General features: G+C 43.7%; 1 protein-coding gene across 3 annotated transcripts in view; it reads right to left on the bottom strand.

Annotated features, from left to right (window-relative positions):
• Nucleotides 1-10,989, bottom strand: part of Znf398 (zinc finger protein 398) — a 28,108-nt gene extending 17,119 nt beyond the window's left edge. Inside the window, exons 1-2 of one of the 3 annotated variants that reach the window (XM_005372008.3) lie at nt 10,772-10,989; nt 4,777-5,172 (exon numbers count right to left, since the gene is read on the bottom strand). In XM_005372008.3, coding sequence (XP_005372065.1) covers nt 4,777-5,172; nt 10,772-10,795 — 420 coding nt within the window. In that variant the 5' untranslated portion in view covers nt 10,796-10,989. Of the gene's footprint in view, nt 1-4,776; nt 5,173-10,771 lie in introns of those variants that run through there. The other 2 variants (XM_026778443.1, XM_026778444.1) reach the window with 2 other exon arrangements.
• Between the last annotated feature and the right edge of the window lie 3,314 nt (nt 10,990-14,303).

Below are 14,303 nucleotides of genomic sequence, written 5' to 3' on the forward strand. Positions count from 1 at the left end.
AGGGAACTCTATTCCTACCATTCTTTTCTTCGCTTCCTGTTTACTCTACAACTGTGCTATTCTAATAGTCCTCTATCTCTATCTTGCCAGTCAAGCAAATTATGTCATGATTTCCTCTGACAGCCACACTGCCAATCACGTTCACTATCCTCACCTTTCTAGACCTCCCAGTATTGTAACTCACAAATCACAATTCTCCTTGAAGTCTCCTTAGCCCTGTAGTCCCCACCACTCTATGATTGCTTTCCTGCTAATTTACTGCTGTTTTCTGCTGACTCCTTCTACCTCTGAAGTTTATCTCTTGTTATCCACTCTCTCTAGAGACGCCTCTCCCAACGCATAACTGACAATACTATCTCCATGTCAAGGTCTCTTCACCCTTCCTTGAGCTTCTTGAACCTAACATTGCCCAGTGAGGCACTGTAATGAGGCAAGCCAGTACAGAGGTTCCTCCAGCTTCTATTCTTGCAATAGAAGCCATTTCAGGTTTAACTAGAATCTGATCTCCTAGAAAAGCCCATGGAAAACAACCCAACTCTATTCTAGGAACCAAAGGACAGAGTGTCCTAGCTAAGTTATTTATTTATTTATTTATTTTTTTTTTGGTTTTTCGAGACAGGGTTTTGAGCCTGTCCTGGAACTAGCTCTGTAGACCAGGCTGGTCTCGAACTCACAGAGATCCGCCTGCCTCTGCCTCCCGAGTGCTGGGATTAAAGGCGTGCGCCACCATTGCCCGGCTCCTAGCTAAGTTATCTTAGCCTTTGTTAAAACTGCTTGTTTGTAAAGAACCCCCTCCAGCTAACTGTTCATCTTAGTTGCCTCTTTGTGGAGAACACCTCCAGCTAACAACTTACCTTACTTCTGTTAAGACTGCTAGCTACAAACTGCTTACTTCTATAAAGCCCCCTGTACCTACTGAGCGAGGAGCCAGAAGGTTTCAGCCTTTAAAACCCCTGTGTTCTGGATGGGAGTGGAAGTGAGGATGGGAAGGGGGATACTCAGGGCCCTGAACTCTTGAGTGTGGTCTCAGTCTGCCGGAATAAAGACTTTTCAGTTGGCTATATACTGTGTCTGAGGGTCTGAGCGATCATCTCTAGTGAGCTCTCCATATCAGTATCTTAAAGGAAATGTTACCATCTATGTTATCATCTAAGTTCATTTTCTTTTCATAAAGATTACTTTTATTTTATGTGCCTGTATGAGCATTTTGCCTGCATGTATGTTAAGTGTATTGTGTGCATGCCTGGTGCCTACAAAGGCCAGAAGAGAGCACCGGATCACCTAGAACTAGAGTTATAGATGACTGTAACCTGAACCCAGATCCTCTGTAAGAGCAACAAGTGATCCATCTCTTGTTCTTAACCCCCTCCCCCGTTTCGGTTTTTTGAGATAGGGTTTCTCTGTGTATCCCTGGCTGTCCTGGAACTCACTCTGTAGACCAAGCTGACCTTGAACCCAGAGACCTGCCTACCTCTGCTGGGACTAAAGGTGTGCATCACCACCACCCAGGCATCTCTCAGTTCTTAAACTAAGAGCCTAAGAGTCAGTAAATCCACAGAGTATATGCTTCAGATCCAGCTAGGTTAAAAATACAATGCTGCTGTTTATTGTTGGTAGCCATAAGATCTTGAGCAAGTTAGGACTCTTAAGAAAATTATAAGCCTTGAAATAAGTAAAACAGAACACTAAGTTCTAAGTAAATCATCCCACAGTTAATTTACAATGGCAGTTATTCCTCATTCCCAGCAAATAAAATCCTATTGCAGTTCCCGTGTCTATCTACTTCTCTTCATCTCATGGCCATGGCTTCATCACTCAAACCACTCCCACTTTCTTGTTATTAATGCTCCCTCACAATTTCCACTCTGTTTCTGTTCTTGCCTCGACAAATTTCCACAAAGCAGCCAGCATAACTTTTCTAAGCATAAGCCAGAAATAATTCCTGTACTCAAGTTCTACAGTTTCTTCTCATTGGACTTAGGTTTCTTTCTTTTTTTTTTAAATATTTATCTATTTATTAATTTATTATGTATACTTTTGTCTGTATGCCTGAAGGCCAGAAGAGGGCGCCAGACCTCTTTACAGATGGTTGTGAGCCACCATGTGGTTGCTGGGAATTGAACTCAGGACCTTTGGAAGAGCAGGCAATGCTCTTAACCACTGAGCCATTTCTCCAGCCCATGGACTTAGGTTTCTAACTCAAATTCCTTTCCTTGGTCTTAAAGGTCATAGTATCAGTCATATATTATAATGTCTATGGAGTTTTTAAAATTATTCCACTTTGAACTCCAAAAATGTTAAAGTATACCAAGCCAGTTGACTTTTTTGTTATTGTTGTTGTTATTTTTGCTAATAATAAAGTCTTGCAGGAGCCAGGGGTGGTGAGAAATTATGGTGGTGCACGCCTTTAGTCCCAGCACTCGGGAGGCAGAGGCAGGCAGATCTCTGTGAGCTCAAGGCCAGCCTGATCTACAGAGTAAGTTTCTGGACAACCAAGGCTACACAGAGAAGCCCTGTCTCAAAAACAAACAAACAAACAAACAAACAAACATAAAAAGAATAAAGTCTTATTTTGTACCCCAGCTCATTTCAAACCTCCATTCTGGAGGTTTAATGCCAGCACTGGGGAACTTGGGAATCAGAGGCAGGTTCAGGCAGACATCTATGAGTTCAAGTCCAGCCTGGTCTACAAAGTGAGGTCTAGGCCAGACAAGACTATGTAGAGAGACCATATCTCAAACAAAACATCAAATTTCCATCTCCTGCCTTGGCCTCCTAAGTACTAAGATTAAAATAGTGTGTCATCATGCCAAAGCAGGTAATTCCTGGAACAATGAGAATTCAATAATGATTCCACTCTGCTTCTTCAATCGTGCTTCTAGTCAAGCATGCACACTGGCTAACTGGCCTTTTTCCTTTTCCTGTGTTATAAATCTACTTTGGTGCCTTGGGGACTTTCCTACCTGGAAAGCTCTTCCTCAGATCTTCTCATAATCTTGGGCCTCTTCCTGAAGTTCACTCAGCTCAAATATCAATTATATATATATATATGTGTGTGTGTGTGTGTGTGTGTGTGTGTGTGTGTGTGTGTGTGTCTGTGTCTGTGTGTGTATATATATATATATGTCCATGGATGTTTTGCCTGCATATATGTACACTTGCAAGCCTATGTGAGTAGTGGAAATCAAACTGTGGTCCTATAGAAGAGCAGCCTAACCACTGAGCCATCTCCCTAGCCCTACCCCTTAAAACAGGGCCTCACTGTATATCCCTGGCTGGCCTGGATCTCCCTATGTACCATAGACTGGCCTCAAATTTACAAGATCACCTGTTTCTGGCTCCCATGTGCTGGCATATGATACTATACCTGGCTAAATATCATTTTCTTAGTGAGACCTTCTCAGGCATCCATATGAAAACAACACTAACAAGAACCTGACTTTACTTTTATCAAAGTATTTAAATATGTTTTACATGTTAGTTTTTTCTTTGAGAAAATATATAAAATAAACAAAAATGTATTCAAGAAATACTTGTGGAACCCAAGTATGGTGCCCCATGCCTGAAACCCCATTACTTGAGAGGTTGAAGCAAGATTCTAAGTTGTGAGCCGGTCTGGGCTACATATCAAACTCGTAAGCCAAAAAAAAAAAATTTGTTTTTTTGAGACAAGGCCTCTCTATGTATTCCTGGCTGCCCTGGAACTGTTATATACAGCAGGATGGCCTCAAAATCAGAGATTCTCCTATCTCTGCTTCCAGAGTGCTAGGAATGAAGGCATGCCTACCCCAAAAAAAACATTTTTAAAGAATTAAAAAGGCCTGTGTCTATGAACAATTGTATAAATGAAAGAGTAAACCCTGTCTCGAAAAACCAAAAAAAAAAAAAATAAGAGTATGTTTGGAAACTAGGTGTCTCGCTGCCAAACAATGATCATCAAAACTTCCTTCCTGGGCTGGAGAGATGGCTCAGAGGTTAAGAGCACTGATTGCTCTTCCAGAGGTCCTGAGTTCAATTCCCAGCAACCAAATGGTGGCTCTCAGCCATCTATAATGAGATCTGGTGCCCTCTTCTGGCAATGTTGTACACATAATAAATAAATAAATCTTTAAAAAAAAAAAACAAAAAAAACTTCCTTCCTGTTTTATAACTAGTTCTTTCAAAAGACAGTGCTAGCATCTTAGCATGCTTGCTCCATGAATGACAGCCTAGACTCACAGACGACCCTAGCCCTTATCAGAACCACATGATTATAATCCCTTACATTGTCTTCCCTCTAACTTTTCACCAAAATTGTCAACCAAATTCAAATTAACGGATTTCAATGAAATTGAACTCAATTTTCTCACTAAGATTGTGGCAAATAGTTTTATAAAGACAGAAGTGACTCATATACATGAAAAGTGAAAGATATTAAAAGAGGAAAAAGAGTCAACTATGGATTTTCTCTCTGGAAGGCTGACACTCTAAATGTGTACTGAGCCACGGTTGTCCCATGACTGTAATCCTAACACTTGGGAGATATAGGCAGAAAATCAGCAGTTCAAGGCCAGTCTTGGCTACATGACTGTCTCACAAAAACAAAAAAAAGGCAAGGAAGATATGAACATAGTAGAGTTCTCAAGCAGACAAACGTAAAGTACCTTCAGAGTTCCATCAACCTAAGAAATTTTAAGAGGAAATAAAAATATCTAAGTACCTGACTGATCAAGACTACCCTTAAACTGCTAGTGTCTGAGCTAGTGGTACTGCTGTAACCTAGAAGGGGGGTATTACCTTTGGGATATCTCCTTTAATACCTGGGGGCAGCCGCAGGATCCAGAAGTTCCTGTTCCTCAACAAGTTCTCCAGGTTCTCCAGCCGCCGCTGAAGCAGCCCATACTCCTGTAGCAGGGTCCCCAGCACGGCCCACTTGCCATCCAGCTGGTTCCCAAGCTCAGTCACTGTCTTTTCACAGCTGGCTAGTTTCTTCTCTGCTGTCCCTGTCCTGCCTTCTAGGTGGAGGAGTCGCCGGCTGTGGACCTCCACCTTCCTCTCTATGGCCTGCACAGCAGCCACCACTGTCCACAGGGAGATGGCTGCGGTCTGCAGGTGTGCCTCATTTGTTGCTGGAGGTGTAGGAAGAGGAAGAGGCTGCAGAGATGTAAGGCATTCCGAGTCCCATTCAGAAGTCTACGTGCAATGGAGAGATGGGGGGCAAGACGATGAGTTAGAAGGACTCCTGACTCTAAACTACAACCAGATAAGAGCTCCTTAACTGTCCAGCTGATATTAATCAAAATAGTTTTAGGCCGGGTGGTGGTGGTGCACACCTTTAAGATCAGCACTCCACAGGCAGAAGCAAGAGGATCTCTGTGAGTTCGAGGCCAGGCTGGGATACAAAGCAAACACCAGGATAGGTTCCAAAGATACACAGAGAAACCCTGACTCAAAAACAAAAACAAAAACAAACAAAAAAAGTTAAGTCTCCCTGTTAACCTTGTTGCTCTGAAACCTGTGGGCATCAAAAGCCAAGGGAACTGTTTTGGTGGGTTCAAGGATGGGCTGGGAAAGGTAGTGATAAAGATAAATAAACTCGCTTCTTAGGACCAATCTGGCCCATCTCTCTAATAAAGAGTCCAGAAATTCAGGCTGCTGCTGCCCCCTCTATCTCTGGAAAAAGCAAAGAATTCTCACCACGTTTTACTTACCACAGTGCTCTACGACAAATCTCTTAAGAATTTATATTCTAGCTCTGTCTTTCACTGAGGTTATACACTACAACTATACCAATTAGTAATAGCTGACAGACTGAGGATGCATAGTCTAGAGAAAATACGACAACTATTTTAAAATATTCAAGGGTTATGAAATTGAAAGTAGAACAGGTTTATTTAATCTCATACTATAAAACTCCAAAGGACAAACTAGATGTGGAAAAATAGATGGGAATTTTCAGGCGGGTAACAATGTCAGAATTAGATTTTTTTTTTCCAAGGAAGTCACAGGCTATTCATTACTGAATGTACTGTGAAACAGAGTATCATAAATGGAAGAAATCTGGACAACAAATATAGGAGGCTGGACTAAGCCTCCTCACGGCCTAATTCTCTGAACCTGACAAACCGCTCTGGCCACAGCCCTCTATTTCCACTTCATGCACTGTCTTAGTCTCATTTCATTGATCTTCAATCCATCAGTAATAACTCTAGCCTATGATGATTGCATTTGCCCTGGCCTACCACCTGTACATGGCTTTGCTTTCTTCCCTACTTGACCATTTCTGCCACCTTTCAACCCCATTTCACTACTGTCACTTGCTCAGCTGACCTCCTACTTTGAATGAGTTGAAATCATTCACTTTTTTTTTTGCTTGTTTCTACAAGCAGTCGGGTGAGATCTACAAAAGTAAATCATACAACCATGTGCGATGCTGTCATACACCAACGGTCAATGCTCATTGACACTACTAACACTATCCAGTGCCCTCCAGGCTTCTGCAAACTCTCAAACTAATGTGCAAAAGAATCAACTAGAAAAGGCTGGGCAATTGGCTACTGAGGCGACTTGCGGTCAAGCCTGATTATCTGAGCTCAATTCCTGGGACCCAAATGGTGGAAGAAGAGAATCAACTCTGTTGAAGGAGGTCACTTGTTGGTTCTCGGCAGCTTAGTAGCTCAGATCCAAAATAATCACACAAAAACCATATTATTTAAAACACTGCTTGGCCCATTAGCTCTAGCTTCTTATTTGCTAACTCTTACATCTTAATTTAACCCATCTCCATTAATCTGTGCATCACCAGCAAAGTTTCATTGTGTCTGTCTCTGGCGGTGGCTCCATGGCTTCTCCCTAACTCTTCCTTTTTCCTCCCAGCATTCAGTTTAGTTTTCCCCGCCTACCTAAGTTCTGCCCTATCAACAGGCCAAGGCAGTTTCTTTATTCATCAATGGTACTCACATCATATAGAGGGGAATCCCATATCACAACTCCCCCATGTTGTCCTCTGCATTAAGGAAACTGAGTTAGGAGAATTGCTCTGCATTTGAGTCTAGTCAGGGCTACATAGTGAGTATCAAGCCAGCAAGGGCTACAATAACAAGACCTTAATCCCAAATCCTGATCCCGGCCCCACAAAGTCATTGACAATCCAGTTAAAATCCATATTTTCATTCAGCAAGTGTGATAAGAAAATGGAGATGGTGTGCTTTAAGCACATTCTTAGGTGATGGATGTTCTACCTTCTGATTTAGGGAGCACACAGGGAGGGCAGAGACTTATTCACATAGCACTTTACACTCCAGAGATGACATGGTGTCTTACTTTAAGAAAACTGAAGTAAGTCAGACTATGGTGGCACATGCCTTTGATCCCAGCACTGGGAAGTAGGGGGAAGAAGGGAGACAGGTGGATCTCTGTGAGTTCCAGGACAGCCAGGGATATCCAGAGAAACCTTGTCTCAGAAAACAAAAACAAAAACAAAAAAAAAAAAAGGAAACTAAAGAAATTAGGCCTAAACTCTTTTTCTTTATACTTCTTCCCACACCAAACCTATCAGTAATAATACATGGGTCCTTTCTTTCTCAAAGGAGTTTGATCTTGTTTAAAGCCAATCTCTCCACTTGTACTCTTAATACCAACCCCTTCTACCTTATAAGGTACATTAAAAACAAAAACAAAAACAGCTGGTGAGGTGGCAAATGCCTTTGGTTCTAGCACTTGCAGGGGCAGAAATACTTCTGTGAGTTTGGGGCCAGCCTGATCTATATGTTGGCCAGTTGGGGCTACATAGCAAGATTCTGTCTCAAAAAGACTCAATAGTACTCATAGTAGTAAAAAATTTGTCAGGCTGGGCGTTCGTGGTGGACGCCTTTAATCCCAGCACTCGAGAGGCAGAGACAGGTGGATCTCTGTGAGTTTGAGGGCAGCCTAGTCTACAAAGCAAGTTCCAGGACAGGCTCCAAAGCAGCAGAGAAACCCTGTCTCAAAAAACCCAAACCAAAAACAACACTAAAACAAAAAATTGTCACTGAAGTGCTCAACCAAATGGGGCATCCATACCACTGCCCAAACCATGGCGGAAAAAGGGCAACAAGGTCCTAAGACCTAAGGTTGGACTGGAGTGAAACAGTGTCTTCTAGACGTGTCAAGACCGTGGTACTCACGAACTCCTATCTACTGTGGCTGCCTGCATAAGATCAAGCTAGCCAGCAGGGCACACACCTTTAATCCCAGCACTCAGAAGGCAGAGGCAGGTGGATCTCGTGAGTTCGAGACCAGCCTGGTCTACAAGAACTAGTTCCAGGACAGGCTCCAAAGCTACAGAGAAACCTTGTCTTGGAAAAAAAAAATCAAGCTAGCCAACATTACAGCATAGAAGGGGAAGAGGAGGTTCATGAGCTCCCACCTCATAACTGAGGAGCTATGGATAACTGACGGCATCTGGGGGAGGGAAAGCCCATTTTTTAGGGGTGTAGCTCCTGGTAGGTCAACCACATTCTGGTAGATGGAATATACACCAAGGAGGATATGAGAAGCACAAATTGGATTCCATGGGTCATATAGACACATAGGTACAAAATTAGGGAACACTGATAAAGGAAGGGGTGAACCTGGGAGAAGCTAGGAGAATGAGTGGGGTGAACATGATCAAAATACATTCTATTAAATTCTCAAAGATTAGAAATGTTTTTAAATCGCTTAGGTTTATTTGTTTTATATATATCAGTACCGTGTCACTGTGAATATATGTGGCACCATGTGCATACCTGATTCCCTCAGGGGTCAGGAGAGGGCATCAGATACTCTAGAACTGGAGTTACAGATTGTTGTTAGCCACCATGTGAATGCTGAACCTAAACCAGGGTCCTCTGAGAGCACAACAAATGTTCTTTTTTTTTTTTTTTTTTTTGGTTTTTCGAGACAGGGTTTCTCTGTGGCTTTGGAGCCTGTCCTGGAACTAGCTCTGTAGACCAGGCTGGTCTCGAACTCACATTGATCTGCCTGCCTCTGCCTCCCGAGTGCTGGGATTGAAGGCGTGCGCCACCATCGCCCAGCACAACAAATGTTCTTAACTGCTGAACCATCTCTCCAGCCCCTAAAAATGTTTCTCAAAATTAAAAATATCAGTATTTCCCAATTCTTTGTCATAAAACAGATTTGCCCTGGTCAGTACCATAGCCACTGACTCCATGTGATCAGTGAGGACCTGAAATGTGGTCAGTTCAACTGACATACGCTGCGTATAAAAATCAACAATGGTGTGAAGACTTAGGATGAAAAGCTGTAAAATCTCATTAACAATTTTGTAATATTCAATACTGTTGAAACTTTGCATGCATTAGGGTAAATAACACATATCACTGAAATTAATTTCCTGTTTTTACTATTTTCTTTCTTTCTTTCTTTCTTTCTTTTCTAAGACACATAATTTGATTATTTGGCCAAGGATATCCTAAAATTTCTGATCCTCCTCTCTGACTCCCAAGTGTGAGCCATGGTTTTACCTCCTAAACAAGACGACTAGAGAATTAAAAGTATGTGCACAGCTTTCAGCATGATGGTCTCTACTATCTTTTAAAATTTTTTTTTGGTTTGAAAAAAAAAATAAGCTCCAGGAGTAGGGATGGTATTCTCCTCTGTTCTATTCCCCGTCCAAACCCAATGCTCCCGTTTTCTTCTTCCTTCTCTTACTTCCTAGCGCTTCCTCAGCAGACCTGCCTGCCATCTGACCTATTAAAACGTCTCTTTGAGCTGACCAATGGCTTCTTGGGTGGCAAACACAAGCAATACTTTCCAGTCAGAACGTTCTGTTAAACAACTGACCCGTCCAGCAGGTCCAGTTATTCAGAGTCTGAAGAGGCGCTACCTGAAAGAATCATGGGAGAGAAAAAGGAAACCAAGCAAAGTTCTGTTGTCAAGGTCTCCCTTTATTAGGGTAAGGGTTGAGGCTTATATAGCCCTTGAATAAGGAATTTGGCTTGGGGTGGGGGGTAGGGGTAGCAAAGGTCACCAGTCAGCCCACCTGGTGTAAGCGGAAACATTCTTTTTGTGATTCCATCAACAGTTTTCAAGATAGTTGGAATGTGGGGCGGTTCCGTTAACAAATAGTTCTCAAGATAGTTGGAATGTGGGGCAGGTTCCGTTAACAAATAGTTCTCAAGATAGTTGGGGTGTGGGGCTCTCTGCAAACATCCTTAGGACAATGGTCCCTGCTATCATCTTTAGGACAATGGTCCCTGACAAACAACCATTCCCTCATCCTTAATGGCTGTGTGCAAGGGCTGTCCCGGTTGCCCTGGTGGCTCTGGCTTCTATCCGCTGGAGGCCTGCAGCAAACAAGCACACGCGCACGACTGGCTAAGCCCGGCGCCCTCGTCGGCCCTTCCAAGGTCCCTGCAGGGCCTTGTCCCGGCGGGCGGGCGGGCGCGCGACAGTGGCCGTCGACGCGCAGTCTGTTAAGGGCACACCTTGGCTTTTACCTTCGCCGCCTCGCAGGTGACTGTCCTGCCGCGCCTAGCAACGACAGCTTTCACGGCTGTACACGATGGCTGGCGGATTTCAGAAACCCCTCGAGCCCACTTCCCCGTCCTGCGGGCTAACGCGAAGCAGCACCGCGCGTTCGAGCTCGAAACCTCAGACCCGGGTGCTCCGGCGCGGCAGTCCGCGGCGGCCCTTCAGGGCGGGCGACGGCCCCAGACCCACGCGGGGGACAAGGCCCGCGGTGGTCCCCAGCCTCCGCGCTTCCCCTAAAGCCCCGGTGACAGAGACGCCCGCGCATCAACGCCCTTACCGGAGTGGCGGTAGTCTCTGCCATGGTCCTCCGCTGCCCGGTCCGGTCCCGGGAGTCGCCGCCGCACACAGGCCGGGCTGCTCGGTGCTCTCCGCAAGCGGCGAGAAGCGGTCTCGCGTTGCTCGCACTGACAGGACTCGCCTGGCAATCCGGCTTCCGGGAGCGCAGCGACGCGGAGGAGCTGAGTAGCTGGCAGCCTCAGCCGCACGGGCTGCACCCGCCCCTCAGCTGGCGCTTCGTGGACAGCGAGTGCGGCGGGCGTTCCTCCGGCCTAGACGCGCCTGCTCCTGTCGGTCCTCCCGGGCCAGCGCGCCTCCTGGCGGCCCCCGCGTCCGGCGCACCATTCCAGAGGTCAGCTTCTGGGAAGAGAGTTTTGGTGAACGCAGACCCTTCTTACTTACTTGGTTTTCTCATCCACCCAGAAGGCACCACAGATGCCAGGTAAGTTAAGGCCTAGCGGGGCAGCGTCTAGGCTGGACGGTAACCCAGTCTACTACCACTGTAGAAATGAGTGACTTAGGTGAGAATAATGGAGTTATATCTTTCGTAGAAATTACAAATGGGTGAAGAAGATCACACTTCATGTAGCTTGCATTGGCAACAAAGATGGGTGGATTTGGATTACTGCTTCTCTTGGGCTTGGCTGAGAAGTGGAACTGTTAATATATATATATATATATTATTTTTTGTGTGTGAGTGTTTGCCTATACTTGGGTATCTAGTGTGGTGTCCATGGAGGCCAGAAAAGGATGAAGGATTACTTGGAACTGGAAACACAGACGTTGTGAGAAACCATATGGGGGCTGGGAACCAAACTCAGATCCTCTGCTGAACCATCTCACCAGCCCCTTTTGAGACCAACAAAAATAAAGTTTGTGATTATATCTGCTGGATCTGGACTAAGGGACAAGTGAAGACAAAATTGTGTACTTAACAGAGTGTGTTGTAGAAAGATAATCACACAACCATAACTTTCCAACATACCTCTCCTTTCAAACACATATGAATCAACATCTTCTCAAGCCTGTATTTCAGTAAATGAATCCAGTCAATTCTCTAAACAATAGAAGAGTCTGTAATTCCCCAAAGTAATGAGGGTCATCTTCTTGAACCACTTCTACTTGAGCATACTCTGTTAGTTAGTGTACATACAAGGTAAGTACCTTATTTGTAATTTGAGCATGAACTGTGGTCAGATGGCACATAGTTGAGAGCTAAAATCACCATTTTTGGAACCAGAACATCGCCCTAACAGAATTAACTTCTATAAGATGAAAAGAAGGTGAAGACAAAGATGAAGGCAAAGAAGAAAAGCTTGGCCTTGGGAAAATTACTTAGTGATTTTATTATTAAAAGTCATAATATAAAAATTTGGACTTAAAAGACAAGAACAAAGCCTGATATGGTGCTACTCATCTTTAATCCTAGCGCTGGGGAGGCAGAGGCAGGAGGATTTCTGTTCGTTTAAGTTTAGTCTGGCCCCCACATAGCAAGCTCCAAGCAATCTAGAGCTACACAGTGGATTCTGCCACCACCCCCCAAAAAAAGAGTAGTAATTTCCATGTTCTTTGTTTCCTGGTTAATTGTTAGATTCACTTGTAAACACTAAATATGAACATCTGAATTACTAAATAAGATTCCTTATCTTTTTATTTATTTCAGGCCTTTAAAGTATGTAGCCCAGGTAGTGGAGGATGACCTTAAACTCCTGACCCTCCTTCCACCTCCCATATTTCTTATCTGCTCTCTGCCATGTGGTGGTACCTTCTTCCAACATGGCATGTTCATCTTGCTTCCTTCTACTTCTGCTCGAAACTCTGGAGACTCTGCTCTTCTTTCCTGCCCTGAAAATCCCGCCAGTCAGCTTTTTATTAACAATGATAGCAACACATTTTCAGTGTACATGATTATTCCATAACAGCCCATCCTGCTTCTTCTGTGTCTACTGGTATCTCTCATGCGTCTTCCTTTATCTCCTTGCAAATCCCACCCATACCTCTTCCTAGCTATTGGTCATCTCTAGGGTGTAGGAAGTCTTTCTGTCTATGTGTTGCTTTCATTGGTTAATAAACAAACTGCCTTGGCCTGTTGATAGGGCAGAACTTAGGTAGGCAGGGAACACAGAACTGGATTCTGGGAGGAAGAAGGCAGAGTCAGGGAGATGCTGTGGATCCACCGCCAGAGTAAGACATGCCGAATCTTTGCTGGTTAAGTCACTGCCATATGGTGATACACAGATTAATGGACTTGGGTTAAATTAAGATGTAAGAGTTAGCCAATAAGAAGCTAGAGTTAATGGGCCAAGCTTAAATAATACAGTTTCTGTGTGGTTATTTTGGGGCTAAGCTGGCCGGGCAGCTGGGATGAACAAACGGCCTCCTACAGTCATCTAGCTTTTTATTACACCAATTACAGCAAATGCATCTTCACACAGTGTACCAATAACCCACAACAGATAAGTAAGATACTTTCAGCTGAGCTCTGCCTGTTCAAAATGATAATGCTATCACCAAGCTGTTAAATGTTTCTTCCTCTGATAGGAATTATTAAAATAAAGGCTTTTCTTATATTTAATTATTTGTCATAAACATGTTTTGTGGGTGGAGCTGGAGAGATGTCTCAGCAATAAAAAGCTCTTGCTGCTCTTTCAGGACTGAGATCCCGTTCCCAGAACTGCATGGCAGTTGGGAATCACTTGTAACTTTAGTTCTACAGTATCCAATGACCTCTTCTGGCCTCCAGCTCCTGTACTTACATGATAGACAGAGAAATGGCTCAGTGGTTAACAGCACTTACTGCTTTTGCAGAGGACTTAAGTTCTGTTCCCAGCACCCACATGGTACTAACAACCATTTCTAACTGCAGTTCCAGAGGATCTGGTGTTCACTTCCGGACTCTTCAGGTATTTCATGCACATGTGTACAGACAAACAGAAAGTCAAAACACCTATATACATAAAATAAAAAAATAAACCTTAAAAAAATCCTGAATAGCCGGGCGGGGGTGGCACACGCTTTTAATCCCAGCACTGGGGAGGCAGAGGCAGGCAGATCTCTGTGAGTTCGAGGCCAGCCTGGTCTATAAGAGCTAGTTCCAGGACAGACTTCGAAGCTACAGAGAAACCCTGTCTTGAAAAGCAAACAAAAAAACGAAAATCCTGAATATATACTCACATTGTAAATCATATGTAATGTGTTCGCTATATATTTGTTACACATTGTAACACATATTTGTGCCTAGGGTTGTCATCTCAGAAAGTGAAAGCATAGGCTTACCCAAGATCTCCAGAGACTGCACTTCGGGTTCTGTTTTTGTTTTTTGTACTAGTTGGAAACTTGAAACAGCCAAAATGTTCCACACCAGGAGAATGGTTGCTTAAACTGGTAAATCTACACCTTGTAGCATTGTTTACCAAAATAAAGGAAATAAAATGTTCTATACAATAGTATACCAGTATCAACTCCCTGATTTTGACATTACAGCATAATATATAGTGTGACCTCTGGAGGAAACTTGGTTCAGAAGATATTTT

This window comes from Microtus ochrogaster, unplaced genomic scaffold (genome assembly GCF_000317375.1).
Source record: "Microtus ochrogaster isolate Prairie Vole_2 unplaced genomic scaffold, MicOch1.0 UNK153, whole genome shotgun sequence".
In the NCBI taxonomy this organism is placed as follows: domain Eukaryota; kingdom Metazoa; phylum Chordata; class Mammalia; order Rodentia; family Cricetidae; genus Microtus; species Microtus ochrogaster.